Here is a 22009-nt window from a genome sequence, read left to right on the forward strand (position 1 = left end):
TAAGCAAGTGTTACTTTTTTTCTCAACTCATGAGGGCAGTCATTGTTCAATCTGACCTGTTGAGTTCATTGTATGCAATTCAATGACAGAATTGAGGATATGCCAGAAGTCCTAACCTACTGTCCTTACTTCAAAAACAAAGGCTTACAATATTTTCTTATTAATCAACAGATTTTATTTACAGAAAAAAAGAATACCGTTTTCATACCATTCAGAGAGCAGGTAAACATTTTTCCCCTCAATAGAAATAATGAATATACAGAGAACTGAATAAAGACTTTTCAAACCAAAAACAAATATTGACAAATATTGTTCAGTGATCTCCCCCATTCCCCTACCCACCCATTCATTCATTCCCTTACCCCCAATCTCCCTTCTACCTCCCCACACAATTCCCCTCAGCACACACTGCCGAACTGACAACTCCAATGCACCCCTCCCTTATTATTTCTGAAATAAATGCCATGGGGAGGAAGTCAACTGTTGTGTCTTGTAACATTAGATTGTGACAAACAGGAAGAACAAGAAGCTAAAAGAGCCATGTAGCCAGAGTCAGTAGTAGTAGAGACATGGTTTACATATGTTTGATACATTCCAATGATACTGTCCTCCTATAGCTCCTCCCACCAGCCCCCACTGTAGTAGGCTGATGTCAGGAAAACATTCAAATAAAACATGAGAATAAAATATATTCCTAAAACTATAGAAAATTATGGAATTCCTGTCCCCGCCATCCCTACCGCTCTCCCACACAAAGGTTCCAAGCCTACGTTAGGGTCTCTACATCGACAGCGGTTGCAACAGTTAAACGTGATGATGGGCAGGCTCAGATGAATTATTTAGTCATTATATTGTTACTTGTATTTAATGTTCAAGTCAGAGATGTGGTTTAGCAGGAGCTAGGTTGTCGTTTTGCTAGTAGGCCTTCTACAGAGGAATGAGTCCATCCATAGTCTGTCTCAAAGGGTGTGTCTACCTGGGGCTAATCAGCTGCTTTCAATAAACAACCAGCATCACGAGCGACAACAAAGTTAAAAGAAAAGTAAAAAGTTAGGCAATCTTGGACAATAAATCTTACCCTCCCCCACGAAACAAACATGGGATACACTTATTTTTTAAATATCTTTTTTTTGTACGAAGCTCATTAAAGCGGATGTTGCTGGTTTCCTCCAAAATGAATGGAAAAAGAACCAGGTGGTGAGTCAGATCTGCCGATGCATCTGAACAGTACTGAATTATGACAAAGCACGAAAGACGACAAGTAAGGCTTTTCAATTTCTCTTATGATCATTTATATCAAATTCACTGGTCTTTTTTTAGCTTTTTTAAAAATATTCCTTAAATGTGTTTTTTTAATTATATTTTTTCCCCCCTCCAATATGGTGTCCTTTAAATGCACATGAATTAGAAAGAAGAGGTGGTCTTGGCAGAAGATGAGGAATGTGTGTTCACACTGACTTCCCGCTTGGTTTCTCTCCGCTTTTTTCACCTTTTCTACACTTCTATGTTGTTCTGAGCGTAAAGCCTGGTCCATGTCCGGGCTGCAACACAAAATAAGGGAGAGAGATGAGCTCAGAAAGCAAGTGTCGTGAGTCAGTTATTTATTAGTCTTTTGGTAGAATCCTTGAGGCTTCAAGTTGTAACTTCATCACATGTGTACTTGCTTTGCAGGATAGGCCACAGGGTAAAAAAACCACAATATACAAATTAAATGATTATATCAAAAGAAGTCATGAGTTCATAAGGTGTAGAATCTAAAGTTACCAGTAAGATTGAGCATCAGCACCAATATTAATCAGTGTTTGATTGGCTGAACGGTAGGCTGCATTGAGAAACTGAGCTACTGTGTAAAATTTGAACAAGTTTTTGTTCACTGGGCACCAAACACACAAGAACATGGACTGAAACAGGGAGAAAAGACCTGGACTTGTCTAAAAATAAAAGTTAATTTCCCCTTTCTGTTGTGTGCCACAAAAAAAACATGACCCAGGCAAGTGGGTGTGGTGAGTGAGTAGGAGTGCACTTTGGAGGAGTTCACTGCTCACAGCCGGGCTTCATCAAGACTCACCTGTCTCTATGGCTTGAGCTTCATTGGATTTCCATTGCTCCGCAACGTCATTCGCTAGAGGATCATCAGGGTTAGGAGCGCTTAGTAATGCCTGGATTGATAGCAGGACTGTGCGGATCTGTAAGGCTGGAGACCATTTATCTGTGAAAGGAGATTTTATAAGAAAACAAAAAAGTATAAATGAGGAGGGGGAGAAAGTGAGGGATGAAGGGAGGAGAAAAAGGGGATAGAGGGAGGAAGAGAAGTTTGAGCTATGTATCCATTTTGAGGGATGGGGCATGTCACAGCAATGGGGATATGCAGCTTGAGTGGGAGGTCAAAAGTTGAATCTGAGAGGCCCTTGATCTTTTGGGCGAGATTAAAAAGGAAAATCCCTCATAGCGCTCGCAKGCCAAACATGATTCTAATGCAGTGGGTATATGGCAGGAAACAAGTCCCAGGCCTGTCCCACTAACGAGACTGAACTCACTGATGTGTATGACAGACATACAGAGAAGCTGCAGCGGTGTGACAGACAGTTAAAGACATCTCATCTCCCCTGTATCTGTTAGGGCTGAGCGATAAGGCCAAAATTTCATTTCACAATATTTTTCTAAATGTTGATGCTATTTGATGTTTTTGAATAATACAAGTTCAAAATGTGCTTTGTAAGTTGTGCATGACCCTAGAGTGGCAACACATACATTCTAAGCAATTTCGAAATGGGTCTTTCTCCATTCTGCACTCATTTGAGATCCTTTCCACACTGCCACGTAGGGCTGCACTAGTTGAAAAAAAATAAAAAATCKAGGTGTTATTTTTAACAAAATACTGCAGTTGTAATTTAACTTTGATCAACACACTTGGGTGAACTGTTGAAATGATGGAAATAGAATAGTTATTATAATTTTATCCACCTCACTTTTTTAAACACTTAAAACACGTAAGCCAAAAGCGGAAACTATGGACACAACTTCCTCCCTGCTCCCGCATTATCATAATTCATATGCACGCCACAAGAAATTAGCTGATACATCATGACAAAATACACCATATTACTGTCCTGCTAATGTGCCTGGACTTTTAGGCTAAACAGATTGCAGATTGAGAAAAAAATGAAAAAATACAAATAAAAACCTAATATACCTATGACTTCGTTGTCTGATCAACTTTTTTATTTTGCTGTGTAAATTAATTACATATTCACTGCAGTATTAAGCCTAAGATTGAGTTTATGAATTATACGCTAATATGCATACGCGTCTAACTTAAAGGTGCTGCATGGTCAATCCGACATCTGCATTGGTCGTGCAGCATTTATGGTGATACGGCCTCTGCAAAATTCTGGGCATTCATACTTCTTGCGCTTCTCCGAGCAGCGCAGTGCTATTGGGAAAGGAAGTTGTCAAGGAAGTCAGATTGTGTTAATACAGGACCTCCCGCCCTCACCTACCATCAACCAATCATGTCAATGCAGAGCTATACGGAGCCCTCTGCATTGTTACAAAATTTGAGAGGCGCACGACAATGCGGTACAGACCTCAATTTGGCCTCTGACTGTCTCCGCAATTGAGTCACAACCTCCATCTGGCGCCTCTGACCACATTTTCGGATCATGCATAAATTGGCTCTTACATGCTGACTAGACCGGGCGCGTGCATGCGTCTGCCATCGTGTGCATGTATGATTTTGTTCATCCACACCAGACACGATCAGGACACTCAGGTTGAAATATCAAATCGAACTCTAAACCAACTATATTAATTTGGGGACAGGTCGAAAAGCATTAAACATTCATGGCAATTTAGCTAGCTAGGTTGCTGTTGCTAGCTAATTTGTCCTGGGATATAAACATTGGGTTGTTATTTTACCTGAAATGCACAAGTTCCTCTACTTTGACAATTAATCCACAGATAAAAAGAGTAAACAGAGTTTGTTTCTAGTAATCTCTCCTCCTTCAGTCTTCTTTGGACTTTACATGCCGGTTGGCAACCAACTTTAAGGTGCATTACCACCACCAACTGGACTGGAGTGTGGATCTCAGTTCATTTTTCAATCACCCACGTGGGTATATGCTCCTAAAAACCAATGAGGAGATGGGAGAGGCGGGACCTGCAGCGCGTCACAAATTGGAACCAAGTTTTTAGCGCCTGGCTACACAGATGCTCGTTTTAGCGCCTGGCTAGGCAGACGCTCATTGACCCGCGCAAGCAGTTTGGATGCAATGATTGAATAACATGTACATTTATTTTCCAACGCTCGTGCACGTAACGCGAGCGGTGTGGTCAACATCGGCTTAATCTCGAGCCAGTCTGTCTTCATTGTTCTGTTACGCAAGTGGCCTCTCCGCTGCCACAGCTATTCCTTTTAAATCTTGTGGATTCCCAGGAAAAGACAGACTACAAAAAGCTTGTTGGACACTTAGACATATTTTCTTTAGCCTATTAATAGCCTATTGGAGGACAGATGCACGCTTGCTCTTGCTTGCTGAATGTAACATAGGCTATAGAATTAATGGGCGGGCAGTTGGAAGGAAAAGCCCATATTTTCCTATAGTAGGTCTATCTTAATAGGCCACATCCTGATCCTGCCTATACCATATGAGTGGTCTGCCAATGTACCTATCTGGTCCTTCCAAACTGTCGAGAATAGACCCAAACTGATCCAAATGGTTGCATAACCAGGCCTAGGCTGTTGGCCTATGTAGTGTGGCTTGCGAAAGTATTGACACCCCTTGGCATTTTTCCTATTATGTTGCTTTACAACCTGGAATTAAAATTGATTTTTGGGGGGTTTGTATCATTTGATTTACACAACATGACTACCACTTTGAAGATGTAAAATATTTTTTATTGTGAAGCAAACAAGAAATAAGAAGAAAAAAAACTTGAGCATGCATAACTATTCACCCCCTGCCCAAAGTCAATACTTTGCAGAGCCACCTTTTGCAGCAATTACATCTGCAAGTCTCTTGGGGCATGTCTCCATAAGCTTGGCACATCTAGCCACTGGGATTTTATCCCATTCTTCAAGGCAAAACTGCTCCAGCTCCTTCAAGTCGGATGGGTTCCACTGGTGTACAGCAATCTTTAAGTCATAACACAGATTCTCAATTGGATTGAGGTCTGGGCTTTGACTAGGCCATTCCAAGACATTTATGTTTCCCCTTAAACCACTCGAGTGTTGCTTTAGCAGTATGCTTAGGGTCATTGTCCTGCTAGAAGGTGAACCTCCATCAGTCTCAAATCTCCAGAAGACTGAAACAGGTTTCCCTCAATTATTTCCCTGTATTTAGCACCATCCATCATTCCWTCAAGTCTGACCAGTTTCCCACCCCTGCCGATGAAAAACATCCCCACAGCATGATGCTGTGTTCTCGAGAGTGATGAGAGGTGTTGGGTTTGCGCCAGACATAGCGTTTTCCTTGATGGCCAAAAAGCTAAATTTTTGTCTCATCTGACCAGAGTACCTTCTTCCGTATGTTTGGGGAGTCTCCCACATGCCTTTTGGCAAACACCAAACGTGTTCGCTTCTTTTTTTCTTTAAGCAATGGCTTTTTTTCTGGCCACCCTGCCGTAAAGCCCAGCTCTGTGGAGTGTACGGCTTAAAGCTGTCCTATGGACAGATACTCCAATCTCCGCAGTGGAGCTTTGCAGCTCCTTCAAGATTATCTTTGGTCTCTTTGTTGCCTCGCTAATTAATGCCCTCCTTGCCTGGTGCATGAGTTTTGGTGGGCGGCCCTCTCTTGGTAGGTTTGTTGTGGTGCCATATTCTTTCAATTTTTGAATAATGGATTTAAATGGTGCTCCGTGGGATGTTCAACGTTTCTGATATTATTTTATAACCCAACCCTGAGCTGTACTTCTCCACAACTTTGTCCCTGATCTGTTTGGAGAGCTCCTTGGTCTTCATGGTGCCGCTTACTTGGTGGTGCCTCTTGCTTAGTGGTGTTGCAGACTGTGGGGGCTTTCAGAACAGGTGTATATATACTGAGATCATGTGACACTTAAATAAAGTCCACCTGTGTGCAATCTAACTAATTATGTGACTTTGAAGGTAATTGGTTGCACTAGATCTTATTTAGGGGCTTCATAGCAAAAAGTGTTKTTTTTTTTTTWAAWTTTGAAACAACAAAATCACCAATTTGGACTATTTTGTGTATGTCTATTACATGAAATCCAGATAAAAATCCATTTAAATTACAGGTTGAAATGCAACTTAATAGGAAAAACGCCACGGGAGGTGAATACTTTTGCAAGGCACTGTAGTTATTTCGGCATGAAACAAAACAGGATGTGTGAGCAGTTATTCAAATGTGCCTACATCACCGCAATTTCACTGCCATTTCTTGGACTTTGACAGGTAAATATTAAGCCTTTAGCCTTAATATTTAGCTAATGAATGGTCTAATGTCTGGCAAATATTTAGCTTCTTACTTCGGCTACACATCACTAGGCTCTCTCTTCCAGCTGCTCCCAGGCCAACAGGCTATAGGCTACGCAAGCCTCTCCGCAATAGGCATTCCTCTTCTCGTGAAATCTCAGGAAAAGCTATAGGCTACAAAACCTATAGGACATTTATTTAGATATTTTTTATACTAGGCCTAATTGCCTATTCGGGGAATGAGGCAGGCTTGCTAATTGCTGAATGTATAACAGGCCTACAGCATAGAATACGCTAGTCGAGGAGAAAAAGTGCATTGGTGTGATCACTTTTGGCCAGTTACGATAATTATTGCACTGATGCATTACAAATAGTTGCACAGGACATACAGAGATGAGCACAGTGAAAACAAAGACCCAAAGGAACTGACAACCATTAGAAAAATTGAAATCACTTGCAACGAAGCAATGACATGCTGTAAAAGATGTGCAGGCTTAATGGCGTTTGTTGTTGAATTGCTACATTTAAATACAAGTTACTAGATTATTTTTCATTAGGCCTACATGTACATTGAAGTATTATTTGCAGTTGTGTTAATTTTTCATAGTGACATCCTGAAAGCACTGAATGGTCTGAACCAGCTAGAGMCCTCATGAATGGTCTTGTGTTAACACTTGATTAATAGGCAGCGTGCAGAAGGATGCGTTGATCAGTGGATTGACAGGTGTAGGACTGTAGAACAATAAACCTTCCTCTAGTGTGGATGCTTTTATAGTTATGTAGCATATAGTATTTCATTATAGTTACCTTTATAGTTATTGGCTTGGTGGATGGCCCGGGCCTTAACTCTTGACACAACACAACTAACGTTATCCTCACAACAGAAATAGCCTACTAGTAAGTCTAGCTAACGTTAGCGAACTTGAATGAAATAAATATAAAAATATCACATACTTATTTACTTGACTTTTATACTCTATAAAATTGACTCTTTCAAATAATTGACTCTGGCAAGTTTTCCACCGGCAGGCTTCTGTAGGGAAGTAAAGTGGAAGTCAAATCCCTGACTTCCTGTTGTTTTACTGTGCCCATAGCAACGTTCGAAAATGAGGTAGATAGTATATAATAGCAGGCACTTTGAATACAGTGCTGTTAGACATGATAAAGAATGAAAAACCCAGGGAGGCGTTATTGTGATAGGGTAGGAACTCATTGGTCAGGGTAGGAACTCATTGGTCAGTGTTTCCTAGGGGACCCTATAATCTTTGGCTACATTAAATGTTTTCTATTAGCTACTTCATGTAGCTAACATATTCATGCTTAGCCTATTCCTCTTTTATTTAGAAGATACTTTTGCACCCCCCCCCCCAAAAAAAAGTGAATTTATGTATCAGGCTGTATTAGCTAGCTACGTTAGCTCTGACTCAGTACATTTATTTGTTAGATAGCCAGCTAGCTATGGTGCACATTTGTGGCCTGCTGGAGGTCATTTTGCAGGGATCTGGCAGTGCTCCTCCTGCTCAAAGGCGGAGGTAGCGGTCCTGCTGCTGGGTTGTTGCCCTCCTACGGCCTCCTCCACGTCTCCTGATGTACTGGCCTGTCTCCTGGTAGCGCCTCCATGCTCTGGACACTACGCTGACAGACACAGCAAACCTTCTTGCCACAGCTCGCATTGATGTGCCATCCTGGATGAGCTGCACTACCTGAGCCACTTGTGTGGGTTGTAGACTCCGTCTCATGCTACCACTAGAGTGAGAGCACCGCCAGCATTCAAAAGTGACCAAAACATCAGCCAGGAAGCATAGGAACTGAGAAGTGGTCTGTGGTCACCACCTGCAGAATCACTCCTTTATTGGGGGTGTCTTGCTAATTGCCTATAATTTCCACCTTTTGTCTATTCCATTTGCACAACAGCATGTGAAATTTATTGTCAATCAGTGTTGCTTCCTAAGTGGACAGTTTGATTTCACAGAAGTGTGATTGACTTGGAGTTACATTGTGTTGTTTAAGTGTTCCCTTTATTTTTTTGAGCAGTGTATTTAGTTGCATATGCAAGTAAAATGGCCCACTGTTGATTAACTTAACCTGAACTGAAACAACAGTGAAACAGCAAAATCTGTTTGGATGTCAGGCTACCATGTCGGTGTAAAATGACGCAAGTCAAGCACCCCTTACCTTTCAATATGTCTAGACATATTCTTCCCAGCTTGTCTACGTTGGGGTGGTATATTTTGGTCATAAAGCGTACTTTTGGAGCTGCCATTGGGTATTCCTCGGGAAGAAAGAGTTCAAGTTTAAACGTGCCGCCTTCAAAGGGCGAGTCCTGGGGCCCGGCGATGACCACATGGAAGTAGCGGGCGTTACCTTCGTCAGGCTCCGCCTTGATGCCTGGGACAGGCTCCGCCATCAAGCGCTGAGTCTCCTGACAAACGACAGACATACAAACAGAGTTAGGCCTAGATGCAAATCTTGTGGTGGTAACCATTGTTCAGCAGGCACATTTGTACGATTGTTCCAGATGCGCATGCTCTGTAATGTTTTGAAAACAATATATGTATTACTAGTAAGAACTAACGTGGTATATTGAATAATAAATGTTTCTGTGACCTGAGTCTTTTAACCAAAATGTCACGAGACAAAAATCTTCACCTGCCCCTTTAAGGCCGGGAGGTTACCGTGGTAGCGCGACTGGAGTCATGTTTCTACCTGTGAGATTGAGTCTGACAAGCAGCAGCGTTGTCAGAAACAGAAAAACAACCTAGTTTATGAACAAAATGTAAATAGGCAAGAAACAAAGTCTCACTTCAGTAGACTTTCGTTTCAAGTAAATTAGACCAACTTTTATACCAGTGCACAGCTCTTTAAGTGCGCACAGCCACCAGCCAGGCAGTGTTTCCAGTGCGAGGTGGGATAGGCTATATAGGATTCGTAGTTTGACTTTGTGCGATTAATTTACCAGCTATGAAACAAAAACGGCGGAACTACTTTGAAAACTGCTAGTGCAGCATTTATTTTACTGTAAACGTGATCATACTTGACTATTTTTATTTAAAAAATACGAGTGAAATGCTCACACTGTGGAGCCCTGACCCCTGCCAACGTGGCTGGTGAAGTAAACATTTTACACGCCAATGACAAAATCGACAGGTGGTGGGTGTTAATTTTAGGCCCTGGCTGTGACCTGGAGAAAAACACACCCTTCTCAACATGACTGAGCATAAGCAATCTGATACGGCCTTATGGTAATGCAAGAGGCAGGGTGACACCTGTGACAGGTGCAGCAACAAAGATGGACTTTTACAGACCTAGGCCTATTCCTCTTCACTCGCCTACTAATTTTCCCATTGTAGCCTAAAATACCAAAACAGTGCATTAGGGAAATATTCAGACCCTTGACATTTTCCACATTTTGTTACCTTACAGCCTTATTAAAAAATGCCTCAAATATTTTTCCCCTCATCCATCTACAAACAATACCCCAAAATGACAAAGCAAAAACCGTTTAGAAATTCTTGCAAATGTATAAAAATAAAACACCTTCTTTACATATGTATTCAGACCATTTGCTATGAGACTCGAAATTGAGCTCACGTGCATCCTGTTTCCATTGATCATCCTTGAGATGTTTCTACAACTTGATTTACCACCTGTTGTAAATTCAATTGATGTTACATGATTTGGAAAGGCACACACATGTCTATATAAGGTCCCACAGTTGACAGTGCATGTCAGAGCAAAAACCTGGGGAAGGGTACAAAAACATGTCTGCAGCATTGAAGGTCCCCAAGAACACAGTGGCCTCCATCATTCTTAAAAATAGAAGTTTGAAACTACAAAGACTCTTCCTAGAGCTGTCCACCCGGCCAAACTGAGCATTCGGGGGAGAAGGGCCTTGGTCAGGGAGGTGACCAAGAACCCGATGGTCACTCTGATATGGCTCCAGAATTCTTCTGTGGAGATGGGACAAACTTCCTGAAGGACAACCAACTCTGCAGCACTCCACCAATCATGCCTTTATGGTAGASTGGCCATATGGAAGCCACTCCTCAGTAAAAGGCACATGACAGCCCGCTTGAAGATTGCCAAAAGGCACCCAAAGGACTCTGACCATGAACAACAAGAGTCTTTGGTCTGATGAAACCAAGATTGAACTCTTTGGCCTGAATGCCAAGTGTCATGTCTGGAGGAAACCTGGCACCATCCCTACGGGGAAGCATGGTGGTGGTGGCATCATGCTGTGGGGATGTTTTTCAGCGGCAGGGACTGGGGGACTAGTCAGGATCAAGGGAAAGATGAACGGAGCAAAGTACAGAAAGATCCTTGAGCGCTCTGGAGCAGGTTCCAAGGACTGGTGCGAAGGTTCACCTTCCAACAGGACAACGACCCTAAGCACACAGCCAAGACAACAAAGGAGTGGCTTCGGGACAAGTCTCTGAATATCCTTGAGTGGCCCAGCCAGAGCCCGGACTTGAACCCGATCAAACATCTCCGGAGAGACCTCAAAATAGCTGTGCAGCGACACTCCCCATTCAAACTGACAGAGCTTGAGAGGATCTGCAGAGAAGAATGAGAGAACCTCCCCAAATACAGGTGTGCCAAGCTTGTAGCGTCATACCCAAGGAGACTCAAGGCTGCGATCAATGCCAACGTTGCGTCAACAAAGTACTGAGTAAAGGGTCTGAATATTTATGTAAATATGATATTTCCGTTTGCAGAAATTTCTACAAAACTGTTTTTGCTTTGTCATTATGGGGTATTGTAGATGGAGGCCACTGTGTTCTTGGGGAMCTTCAATGCTGCAGACATGTTTTTGTACCCTTCCCCAGATCTGYGCCTCGACACAATCCTGTCTCAGAGCTCTACGGACAATTCCCTCAACCTATTATTAGCTAACTAGCCTGCTATAGTAGGCCACTTTGTAGACTAACTCAAGTTGGTAGCTAGCTAGATAACTTGACACTGTTTAGCTAAGTGAATTAAATGTAATCAGCTAGCTATCTTGATGTAATCATTGTACATTTAAAATAGTCTCCAAATGCATTAGATAACAGCCATGGAAGAGGGTGAAAATGCAGCTCCAGCTGTCAGTAAAGGGAGCGTATAGGCTACTGGATAGCCTAGGCAAGGGTTTCTCAAACCCGGTCCTGGGGCACGTTTTAGTTTTTGCCTTAGCACTACACAGCTGATTCAAATAACCAACTCATCCTCAAGCTTTTATTATTTGAGTAAGCTGTGTAGTGCTAGGGCAAAAAACAAAACGTGAACCCAGGGGGGCCCCAGGACCGAGTTTGGGAAACCATGCGGCTGCCTAGGCTAGCTACTGGATAGGGCAGGTAACTTTGTGGGAGGACATTATGAAAATATTCTCTAGTTCCAGTCCCTAGAGGGGAAAACTTTGAGGACAGATATTAGCAACATAATATAACAGTGCTGTATAATGAAGCATGTTTCATTGTGATGTTTTCTTTCCTCCGATATGAAAAGCTGCGACAGCCTGTTTGCAGATGAAGAGAAGTCCTAATGAATATCCCAAGAAAGCTTGGGTATATCCTATATGCCATGGGTTATATGTGTAGGCCTACCTATGTTAGCAAACATTGTATACAATAATACAGTTAATCACACACAATGTATAAACCTATTACAATTGGAGCATGCCAAACCTGCTGGAGGTCCTCAACGTGCAGGGTTCTGTTTCAGCCCAGCAATAACACACCTGATTCAACTTATCAGGTCTAATGAGTTGATAATCAAGTGTGCTATTGCTGGGCTGGAATAGAAGTCTGCTCACCCAGTAGATAGGGATCAGTGGAGCAAGGTTGGCTACCACTGGTATGGAGTTTTTGTTCACCTGAAATGATGCTTCAGTAATAATAGTGTACTTGTTACTACTCAATGTTCTATTGTTGTTTAGACTACATACGAGTTAACTTATTTGTACATTTTGAAGTGATGAAGTGTTGATTCTTTGATGTGTTTAAAATGTTTTAATTGTTAAACTACTATTCAAATTGAACTAGTGTCAATGATGATCACAATCCTGCAATAAAGAGGGTAAGGGGTTCTGTCTCTAATGTGCAGGTGTTGTATTCTCAAAAATGAAAATGTCCTTGATGTCTAGTTGTAAGATCTCCAATTTGATTAATTTAATTTTCATGCTCTCTCATTATATCAGCTACAGTACCAGTCAAAAGTTGACACCTACTCATTCAAGGTCTTTTCTTTATTTTTTTACATAGTAGAATAATAGTGAAGACATGAAAACTATGAAACAACACATATGGAATCATGTAGCAACCAAAAGTGTTAAATAAAAATACATTTTATATTTGAGATTCTTCAGTAGCCACCCTTTGCCTTGATGACAGCTTTGCACACTCTTKKCATTCTCTCAACCAGCTTCATGAGGTAGTCACCTGGAATGCATTTCAATTAATAGGTGTACCTTGTTAAAAGTTCATTTGTAGAATTTATTTCCTTCTTAATGCGTTTGAGCCCATCAGTTGTGTTGTGACAAGGTAGGGGTGGTATACAGAAGATAGCCCTATTTGGTAAAAGACCAAGTCCATATTATTGCAAGAACAGCTTAAATAAGCAAAGAGAAACGACAGTCCATCATTACTTTACGACATGAAGGTCAGTCAATCTGTAAAATTACAAGTCTCTTCAAGTACAGTCGCAAAAACCATCAAGCGCTATGATGAAACTGGCTCTCATGAGGACCGCCACAGGAATGGAAGACCCAGAGTTACCACTGCTGCAGAGGACAAATTCATTAAAATAACTGCACCTCAGATTGCAGCCCAAATAAAAGTAAGACGCATCTCAACATAAACTGTTCAGAAGAGAGTGCAAAAAAAAAACGGTACTATAAGGACACCAATAAGAAGAGATACTTGCTTGGGCCAAGAAACACGAGCAATGGACAAATAGACCAGTGGAAATCTGTCTGACGAGTCCAAATTTGAGATTTTTGGTTCAATCCATTGTGTCTTTGTGAGAAGCAGAGTAGGCGAACAAATTATCTCCGCATGTGTGGTTCCTACCATGAAGCATGGAGGAGGTGGTGTGATGGTGCTTTGCTGGTGACACTGTGATTTATTTAGAATTCAAGGCACACTTAACCAGCATGGCTACCACAGCGATTCGCCTTCCCATCTGGTTTGCGCTTAGTGAGACTATCATTTGGTTTTCAACAGGACAATGATCCAAAACACACCTCCAGGCTGTGTAAGGGCTATTTGACCAAGAAGGAGAGTGATGGAGTGCTGCATCAGATGACCTGGCCTCCACAATCACCCGACCTCAACCCAACTGAGATGGTTTGGGATGAGTTGGACAGCAGAGTGAAGGAAAAGCAGCCAACAAGTGCTCAGCATATGTGGGAACTCCTTCAAGCTGGTTGAGAGAATCAAGGCAAATGGTGGCTACTTTGAATATCAAATATAACATTTATTTGGATTTGTTTAACACTTTTTTGGTTACTACATGATTCCATGTGTTATTTCATAGTTTTGATGTCTTCACTATTGTTGTACAATGTAGAAAATACAATACCCTCAACCTCTCCCATCTATTTCTGATGCCCATCCAGGTTGATTTTTATTTGCCATATATTTTTAACTGTGCTGTTTCACAAACGTTCTTAACTTACATACATTTTACAGACACAGTRTATTTTACATTTGTTATCTTGTTGTTATTAGTCCCAGACTTCAGTTTCATTCAACCCCTCCCATCCATCGCTTAACACCATCCATATTGGATTTCTATTTGCCATATATTGTGCTGTGATGCTTCACAAAAGTTCTGAACCTTTCTATTCTCATTTTCTACAGATTGTAAATTAAAGAAATATTTTTGCTAAAAGTATTATATTATTGATCAATTGACTATGACTTTTCAAATCACCCAGTATTGCTATCTGCAGCGTTAGCTCCAGGTAAATGTTGCAATTCTTTATCCATTCCTGGACCTGTGACCAAAAACAAGCTACATATGRACAGTACCAAAACAAATTATCTAATGATTCAGTCTCTTCACAGCAAAACCTGCAGAACTGGGAAGGTTGTAACCCCCATATAACATTCTATTGGTTGCAAGAATTTTGTATAATAATTTAGAAAAATTCAAAGTTTTGAATCTGGCGTCGTTTTGCTTATCAGTTCATAAACCATGTGCCATGGGATCGGTACATCGAAAAACTCTTGCCAACTATTTTGCAATCTATACGGCACAGCTGTAAATTTTTGGGTCCTTAAATTAAAGTGGTTTATTTTTATATTCATCACACTTTTCTTTAACCAATTTTGGTCTTCAATGCAGGGCCGACAGACAAGTTCCTTAATTTTTCCCCCTCCCACAGAAACCGGGTTTATGTGAAAAGTTACATACACAGCTGGAAAATATGGACACGGACAACGTGACAGTGCGCACCAAGGAAGAGGCGCCACGGACAGACAGAGCTGAAATTTCACTACTTGACATGTATGATGAAATCCTGGTTGAGACTGAACAAATGAACAATGAAACAGCACAGCAAGTAAGTGAAAGATATAGGTTTTGATTATGTTTTACTGGTAATGGGGACATAGGTAAATGCCAACAAAATAACTTTTTTGGTCAGTGTGGTGTGTGTGTGTGTGTGTAACCTTCACTTCACTAGGCAAGTCAGTTAACACTTCTTATGGCTGCAGGGGCAGTTTGAGTAGCTTGGATGAAAGGTGCACAGAGGTGCCCATAGTAAACTGCCTGCTCCTCAGTCCCAGTTGCTAATATATGCATATTATTATTCGTATTGGATAGAAAACACTCTGAAGTTTCTAAAACTGTTTGAATGATGTCTGTGAGTATAACAGAACTCATATGGCAGGCAAAAACCTGAGAAAAAGTCCAAACAGGAAGTGGGAATTCTGAGGTTGGTCAATTTTCAACACAGCCCCTACAGAACACACAGTGGGATATGGATGAGTTTGCACTTGCTACGGCTTCCACTAGATGTCAACAGCCTGTAGAACCTTGTCTGATGCCTCTACTGTGTAGTGGGGCCAAAGGAGACAGGAAATAGTCAGGTCTACCATGACCTGGCCATGCTCTGACCATGCGCGTTCACATGAGAGGGAGCTCTGTTCCATCGCACATCTGAAGTCAATGTAATTCTCCGGTTGGAACGTTACTGAAGATTTATGTTAAAAACATTCTAAAGATTGATTCAATACATCGTTTGACATGTTTCTACTGACTGTTACGGAACTTTTTGACATTTCGTCAGCTTTTAGTGAACGCGCTTTCTGACTTTGGATTTGTTTACCAAACACACTAACAAAAATAGCTATTTGGACATAAATTATGGACATTACCGAACAAAACGAACATTTCTTGTGGAAGTGGGAGTCCTGGGAGTGCATTCCGACGAAGATCAAAGGTAAGTGAAGATTTGTAATGCTTTTTATGAGTTTTGTTGACTGCACAATTTGGTGGGTATGGCTTCCTTTTGTGGCTGAACGCTGTTCTCAGATTATTGATGGATATAAATATGAGCTTTTTCGAACAAAACATATGTATTGTGTAACATGAAGTCCTATGAGTGTCATCTGATGAAGATCATCAAAGGTTAGTGATACATTTTATCTCTTTCTGCTTTTTGTGACTCCTGTCTTTGGCTGGAAAAATGACTGTTTTTCTGTGATTGTGCGGTGACCTAACATAATCGTTTGTGGTGCTTTCGCTGAAAAGCCTATTTGAAATCRGACACTKTGGTGGGATTAACAACAAGATTACCTTTAAAATGGTATAAGATACATGTATGTTTGAGGAATTTTAATCATGAGATTTCTGTTGTTTGAATTTGGCGCCCTGCACTTTCACTGGCTGTTGTCATATCATCCCGTTAACGGGATTGCAACCATAAGAAGTTAAGAACAATTTCTTATTTACAATGACGGCCAAACCCGGCAAAATGTGCATCGCCCTATGGGACTCCCAATCAAGGCCGGATGTGACAGAACCTGGATTCGATCCAAGGACTGTAGTGACGCCTCTTGCACTGAGATGCATTGCCTTAGACCGCTGCGTCCGTGTGTGTGTGTGTGTTAACTATACTAGAATGCTGTAAAAAGGCCACCAATATTAAACATTGGTGTTGTTTTTTTGGCAAGGAAAATATCAGATATCGAACAAAAATGTCATATTGGTGCGTCCCTAGTTACTATACATATAACTTTAACCCATTTCATAAGAGATTCTCCAAAATGTAAATATTCCAGGCATTTATATATAAACTCCAGTCATACTTTATCAAAGGCCTTTTCAAAGTCAGCTATGAATACCAGGCCTGGTTTCCCAGTTTTTCATATTGTTCTATTGTTTCCAGTACTTGCCTTATATCTCCAWTGTATCGTCCATGTAAAAAACCTGTCTGATTAGGATTAATAATGTCCGACAATACCTTTTTAATTCTATGCGTTAAGCATTTTGCTAGAATTTTTGTATCACAACAGTGTAAGAGGCCTCCAATTTTGTAAATGGACTGGATCTTTATATTTACCACTTGGATCCTGTTTCAGTTATAATGAAATCAGACCTTCTTGTTGTGTGTATGATAAACTACCATTTATATAGGAGTGGTTTAAACATGCTAATAATGGTCCTCTGAGTATATAAAAAAATATTTGGTATACCTCCACTGGTATGCAATCCAGCCCTGGAGTTTTCCCAGACTTAAAGGCTTTAATTGCATCAATAAGTTCCTCCTCTGTAATTTGGCCTTCCATGAGTCTTTCTGTACAGATGTTAATTTTACATTATTAATAGAAAAAAAATACATACAATTAGCTTTGGATAATGGAGATGGAGACAAACAAAAACATATGCCTTAAGTACTTTACTTACTCTTTCAAAATACTGTTTGGTGAATCATGGGTGACTCCGTCATTTGTAACAAGCTTCAGTTAATTATTTTTCATAGCATTTCCATGATTAAAAAATAATTGCATTTTATCTTCATATTCATATTATAATATATTACTCTTGATCTTTTTTGAATACGTTCCTCCATTTCTTTTTCCTCTAACTTATTCTGAGCCTCTATGGTACAGTTTTTATTGCTATCCATCTGTACTGTTAGTCCTTCCATTTCCTTTGACCTCATACAGTGGCTTGCGAAAGTATTCACCCCCCTTGKCATTTTTCCTATTTTGTTGCCTTACAACCTGGAATTAAAATAGATTTTTTTTGTGGATTTGTATCATTTGATTTACACAACCACTTTGCAGATGCAAAATATTTTTTGTTGTGTAACAAACAAGAAATAAGACAAAAAAATGAACTTGAGCGTGCATAACTATTCACCCCTCCGAAGTAAATACTTTGTAGAGCCACCTTCTGCAGCAATTACAACTGCAAGTCTCTTGGGGTATGTCTCTATAAGCTTGGCACATCTAGCCACTGGGATTTTTGTCCATTCTTAAAGTGGTCCTATGGACAGATACTCCAGTCTCCGCTGTGGAGCTTTGMRGCTCCTTCAAGATGATCTTTGGTCTCTTTGTTGCCTCTCTGATTAATGCCCTCCTTGCCTGGTATGTGAGTTTTGGTGGGCGGCCCTCTCTTGGCAGGTTTGTTGTGGTGCCATATTCTTTCCATTTTTTAATAATGAATTTAAATGGTGCTCAGTGGGATGTTCAAAGTTTCTGATATTTTTTAATAACCCAACCCTGATCTGTACTTCTCCAGGACTTTGTCCGTGACCTGTTTGGAGACGACCTTGTTCTTCATGGTGCCGCTTGCTTGGTTGTGCCCCTTGCTTACTGGTGTTGCAGACTCTGGGGCCTTTTGGAACAGGTGKATATATACATTGAGATCATGTGAAACTTCAATTGCACACAGGAGGACTTTAATTAGGTGACTTCTGAAGGTAATTGGTTGCAACAGATCTTATTTAGGGTCTTCATAGCAAAAGGGTGAATACATATGTATGCACCTCTTCAGTTTTCATTTCACTTGACCAATTTTGACTATTTTGTGAATGCCCATCASATGAAATCCAAATAAATTACAGGTTGTAATGCAACAAAATAGGAAAAACGCCAAGGGAATGAATACTTTTGCAATGCACTGTAGCTGACACCCCATTCTTTCTGCAGACATCTTTGAATCTTAATTTGGAGCAGATATTTAAGAGGTTTTGCAAAACCTTATAACATAAATCCTTGAGGGAGATTTTAATGTAATTCCGTTACCTAAGTATGTAACGGCAAAGTTCTTCCACTAAATTAGTCTTTGTAATTTTTTCCCGTGGACATTTTTTAAAGTAGTTCTTGTGCATGGAGTTGTATGGTTTGTTAAACTTTGAAATCAATGTTTTTTGTTTGACATAGATTTTAAGGTAAAAAAAACTTAGTCAAAGCGTAATTCCATTACAGTGGTATTGCCCTAAAGCTACAGATAGCGTTGAGAGAAAGACAACAAAGAAGAACAAAAAGAGTGGAATATCATCAACCACTGTACATGCTGCTGTTTTTTCTTTTTCCTGAATGCACCTCCGAGCGAGATTCCTAAAATGTTTCAGATAACCCACAGACAAAAACACACAGTCCAAACACAGACAAGAGGCGCTCCCGGACCAGTAGCACACTCACAGGGGCTCAGGGGGCCAAGCTCACTGAGAACAGTTCCCAGAACTTCCCAGCCCTCCCATCTTTTCCAACCAATGTTACCATCATAAGTGTTCCCCCTCTTACTCAACCCCTTTCACCACCTGTGTGAATGTCCCTTTCTCTGTTAGCATAATAGCATTGATTCAATGACAACTACCAATGACAGAGGACATGAACTTGGGAATACGAAGCACAGCCCAGCATTCCCTATGTGGGGCACAATGTTTTTGGAGGTGCTCGAGATTAGAAAGTTGAAACGAATTGTAGGATAGAGGCCAACTAGTAACAACTGTTTTATAGTTTAATATACTAGCTACAAGGCATTCTTGAATCCACAATGTAGCCTAGACTGTTTCAGCACAGAGAGCCATCAACTTGACAGGGGATAATGAAAACAAGGCGCTGTGGTCCACAGACCGAACAGATGCTGGGTAGAGACAGTCATGACTTCATTGATCTGTGAATGAGTGAAGACAGTCAACCCATGCAAACAAACTGCCTAGCCTGGAAGGAGAGACCGGAGAACAACTAGGCTAGTGAGTGAGAACAAAACAATAATTCTAAACACACAAAGTGATAGTACAATAGCTTAAGCTCACTGTATATAACTAATAGTATGATGTTCACCTCTGCACCAATCTTACAACTCTCTCCTGACCTGATCTTTATGCTACACTAGCTTCAGGAGTGACAATTGCTGTGTGACAATTTCTCCAAATGCACTGGGAACATGCTGGAAGTAAGGAACCTCTAGTATACTGGTGCATCTAGGCCTAATCCCTTACTCATGTGTATGTCAAATTAAATTAACTATTGATGTCCCACTTCTCGTGTCAGCATAGCTAGCTAAACTAAAATATTTGCTGTGTCTTGGCCTATAGCCCTGACAGCTGTGGTGTGACATGACGAGCTAGCTATCTTTCTAATCAGATSTTTCGTAATGATATACTGTCTAATGTCTATATACACCACATATTAATATTCTGGATTCTGACTCATGCTCACTATAATATATCTACTCTGGATTGTTCATTTGACCAGTTCAGTCATTTCTTGATTTGTTGTTCTGATTATTTGTGTAATGGTATTGTATTTGCAAGACATTCTACTGCAGTGTTGGAGCTAGCTAGTGGGTAAATCCATGTGAATTCAATTACTTTTTAGGGTTTCCACCCACTCTGCCCAGAGTAAGTGAAAACATGCTTTGGTGATGAAATTTATAAAATACATTATATGTAGACAAATATGCTTATTCTGTATTGTTCCGAGCGGTCTTTAACATTTCATTACCAGTATATCCAAAAAGTAGAATTTCGTAATCTAATAGCTTTCTCGCAGTAACTTAAGGATTTTACATGTTGTGGTGGTCGTTTTCAAAGTTGTTACCACATGTAACAAAAAGCAAAATTAGCATGACACAATTTGAATTAAACGTATGCATTAATATGAAAAGTGTATACTAAAATATGAAAATACTACATGTCATGTCTCAAAATCGATATCTATCTTACCTCTATATTGTTTAATGTCCTGCAGATTCGAGAAGATGAGTTCAACTAGAAAGTGAACCGCTCAGGTAGCCTTCATTCTGGCACAGAATCAAGCCTAGTTGACACACTGCTGTGCAATTTTACTTATTTTTGACCACTTTTCTCTCTGGCCTCCACTGATTTAGTCACCCTAATTTTGGCCATTGTACAAGGGTAAAAACTCCAATAACATTTGAACAGCTTATGAGAGAGACATGGGGCTTGGATGAGTTGGTTTTCTTCAAAGAGTATCTACACAATTTACACTTTTTGACAACACCCCTTTYGATTTGAACGAAACCTCCCACACATATTTGCCCATTGTAGAAGCTCAGAAAGGGACCTTTTGTACGAAAATAAGAGCTTGCTGTCAAAAAGTGACTGAATTCAAATTAACTTACCCTACATAGCTAAGAATTGCACCTGCAATAACACCTGCAAATCTGTCTGTGTACGAGACCAATAAACTTTTATTTGAAGTGATGACTGGTAAGGGGAATCGTACCGTCCATTTCAATTAAGATCATAACACTGAGATCCCGCTAATGCCCTGACCTCTGCCTATATCATCACTTACGGTAGCTAACTAACTTCGCAACAGAGGCCTAACGGGAAATATTTGTCACACAATGGTAACGTTCTAAATGCTAACTCAATAGCCTGCTAAATTGACCCTTTAATACTTAAGGACTAAGTATCTTTATACTAATGAGCAATTTAGCCCAAAGTAAAGATTGCAACCGTTTATATTGTGGCACAGTTACGGGAGTAGGCTGTCTGGTTGTGCATTCATTGCAACACACATGTACGGCTAGCTATAGAGTTTGCTAGTTATAGTGTTTGCTAGCTATAGTGTTAGCTAGCTATTTGGAAAGGGCGGAATGGGTGACTGGCTGGCTAACGTTTAAGATAACTAGCTAGCAAGCTAACGTTATATTGATTGCAAACTCTCTCAGACTCTGGTCAGTACGCTACATTCACTGTGTATTAACGAATAAACAACCACACAAAAGCCACATTTCTTTGCCATCTTTTACAGGCGTGGGTGTATTTTTAACCCACCTTTATTCCGTTTATTAGGAACAGGGTCGAAACGGAAGTAACTTCGCAGCTGCGGCAAATGCAAGCTAAGTCAATTACGAACAGTGTGGAGCATTTTAGGATTAGTTAGCTAGGACATCATGAATCTGTCATAGACAACAACAATAGTATGTGTAATTCGTAAAGCACTGAATAGTTACCTTAATGATCCTACGGGGCAGTCCTGCCATCTTGTTTTTAATGAGGGGTTTAGCTGTGACTCTTCTCTTTCGTTTGCATTGACAGCGAAAGGCGCGCACACACCTCTTCCGGTGTTCTGCTCATTTTGCGTCATGGGACCATCCTGAAGTGTAACG

The 22009-nt window shown here is 40.6% G+C and overlaps 1 protein-coding gene across 1 annotated transcript; it reads right to left on the bottom strand.

The window, feature by feature from the left end:
• Positions 1–815: 815 nt before the first annotated feature.
• LOC111952597 (ubiquitin-conjugating enzyme E2 N) lies at positions 816–21962 on the bottom strand. Its single transcript, XM_023971438.2, has 4 exons — positions 21854–21962; positions 8606–8852; positions 2069–2209; positions 816–1541 (listed from the first exon to the last, which is right to left on the bottom strand). Exons 1-4 carry the CDS (start codon positions 21881–21883, stop codon positions 1495–1497), a joined length of 465 nt encoding a protein of 154 aa, XP_023827206.1. The 5' UTR covers positions 21884–21962; the 3' UTR covers positions 816–1494.
• Positions 21963–22009: the final 47 nt, after the last annotated feature.

The sequence above is a fragment of the Salvelinus sp. IW2-2015 genome, linkage group LG26 (assembly GCF_002910315.2).
Source record: "Salvelinus sp. IW2-2015 linkage group LG26, ASM291031v2, whole genome shotgun sequence".
NCBI classification, from domain to species: domain Eukaryota; kingdom Metazoa; phylum Chordata; class Actinopteri; order Salmoniformes; family Salmonidae; genus Salvelinus; species Salvelinus sp. IW2-2015.